At 33.1% G+C, this 1,352-nt stretch overlaps 1 protein-coding gene across 1 annotated transcript in view; it reads right to left on the bottom strand.

Moving 5' to 3' along the window:
• Positions 1–1,007: 1,007 nt before the first annotated feature.
• The window catches only part of HELRODRAFT_166118 (hypothetical protein), a gene marked incomplete at both ends in the record, with an annotated part of 2,607 nt that continues 2,262 nt past the window's right edge, over positions 1,008–1,352 (bottom strand). Inside the window, one exon of the mRNA XM_009033141.1 lies at positions 1,008–1,352. This exon is cut by the window's right edge and continues 332 nt beyond it. Within this exon, the coding sequence (XP_009031389.1) occupies positions 1,008–1,352 (345 nt within the window).

Below are 1,352 nucleotides of genomic sequence, written 5' to 3'. Positions count from 1 at the left end.
AATTTTTTGAAATAAATAGCATCTTGTGATTAAAAACTTGTAGCAAATTGATCAAGTTAATTGGAAATCAATTGCATTTATTCACCACAAAAATGACTCTCAAATTACAAATTAACATTGCCGTATTTGAAAAAAATGAAGAAAATGGACTTTATTGCCTTAGACTTAAAAAAAACAAAAATGCGAACAGGAAACATCAATTCTCGAAACCAAAAATTTCTTTTTAAAAATTTCGTACGTTTGCGGAGGCGTGTATAAAAAAATTGTCTCTTCAGATTTGTCTAATTTAGGTTGGGGCAGAAGCACTGGAGGCAAACGATCATTCAACAATAACGAACCGTCAGCAGTTACATCCTATCATTCAATATTTATGACACTACCTCCATACGTGCCTTCATTTCGTCCCTTTTTTTTCACGAGTTTGCAAGTGGTATAAAGAAAAGGTTTGGAAAAGAATATTTAAAATATTGAGCAAAATAAAAGTCAAATTTTTTTTTCATCAAATTGTTAAAATCAATTTCTATCTGCAATTTAAATATTCAAAAAATTTGAAAAATAGAAAAAATATTTTCAACCTTAAATGCAAACAAGCAGATACGAAAACACACAGATACCAACGCGCATACAAACATACATACATACATGAAAAAACGGATACACACACACACAAGCGCATTCATATCGTAGTTTCCACATAAACGAAGAAAATAAAAAAAGCAACGATAACGCGAAACGCGTTCGTCCATTCTAGGCTGGCTGGTAATTATTGGCTGGCCACACGGCGGCGCATAATCTGCTCGTAATCCTCACAATTAAAAGAATCGCTAAGCTTTGATTTAACTGACATTTTATATTCTCTTTTGCAGCTGACTAATTGGATTATTATTAATATTAACCGTTCAAAACATACATTTTATGTATGTATGTATATTGTATATGTATGTATGTATGAACCCGTTTTGATGAACAAACCATGGTTAGGCATGCAATCGTTTCCGAGTTAACTTTTATCTATGTCCCTGGTCTCGCACAGTCAGGTATCTAGCAGCTCCATCCAGAATGCAAAAGGAATTAAATTTTTGTAATAAAAGTGAAAGAGTTTGTTTTAAATAATTGCCTTCGTTAGGATCACCCGTTATATTAACTATTTTTCTTGTTAATTCGTTAATAAATAATGATGTGTGCTTATCTGTTGGTCCGAACGTTTCAATGCAAATGGGTTGAAATATTTTGCTTAAATTGTTTAATGAAACGTATTTTTCATTTTTGAAATCGGACGCTTTAAGGGCAGCAGTGCCCGCCTCCACTGAAGTGTAGCCGATATATCGGTCAGTCATAGTGTGGGGTAAGGT

Source organism: Helobdella robusta, assembly GCF_000326865.2.
Source record: "Helobdella robusta unplaced genomic scaffold HELROscaffold_9, whole genome shotgun sequence".
Lineage (NCBI taxonomy): Eukaryota > Metazoa > Annelida > Clitellata > Rhynchobdellida > Glossiphoniidae > Helobdella > Helobdella robusta.
This window is presented reverse-complemented; position numbering and strand designations above follow the sequence as displayed.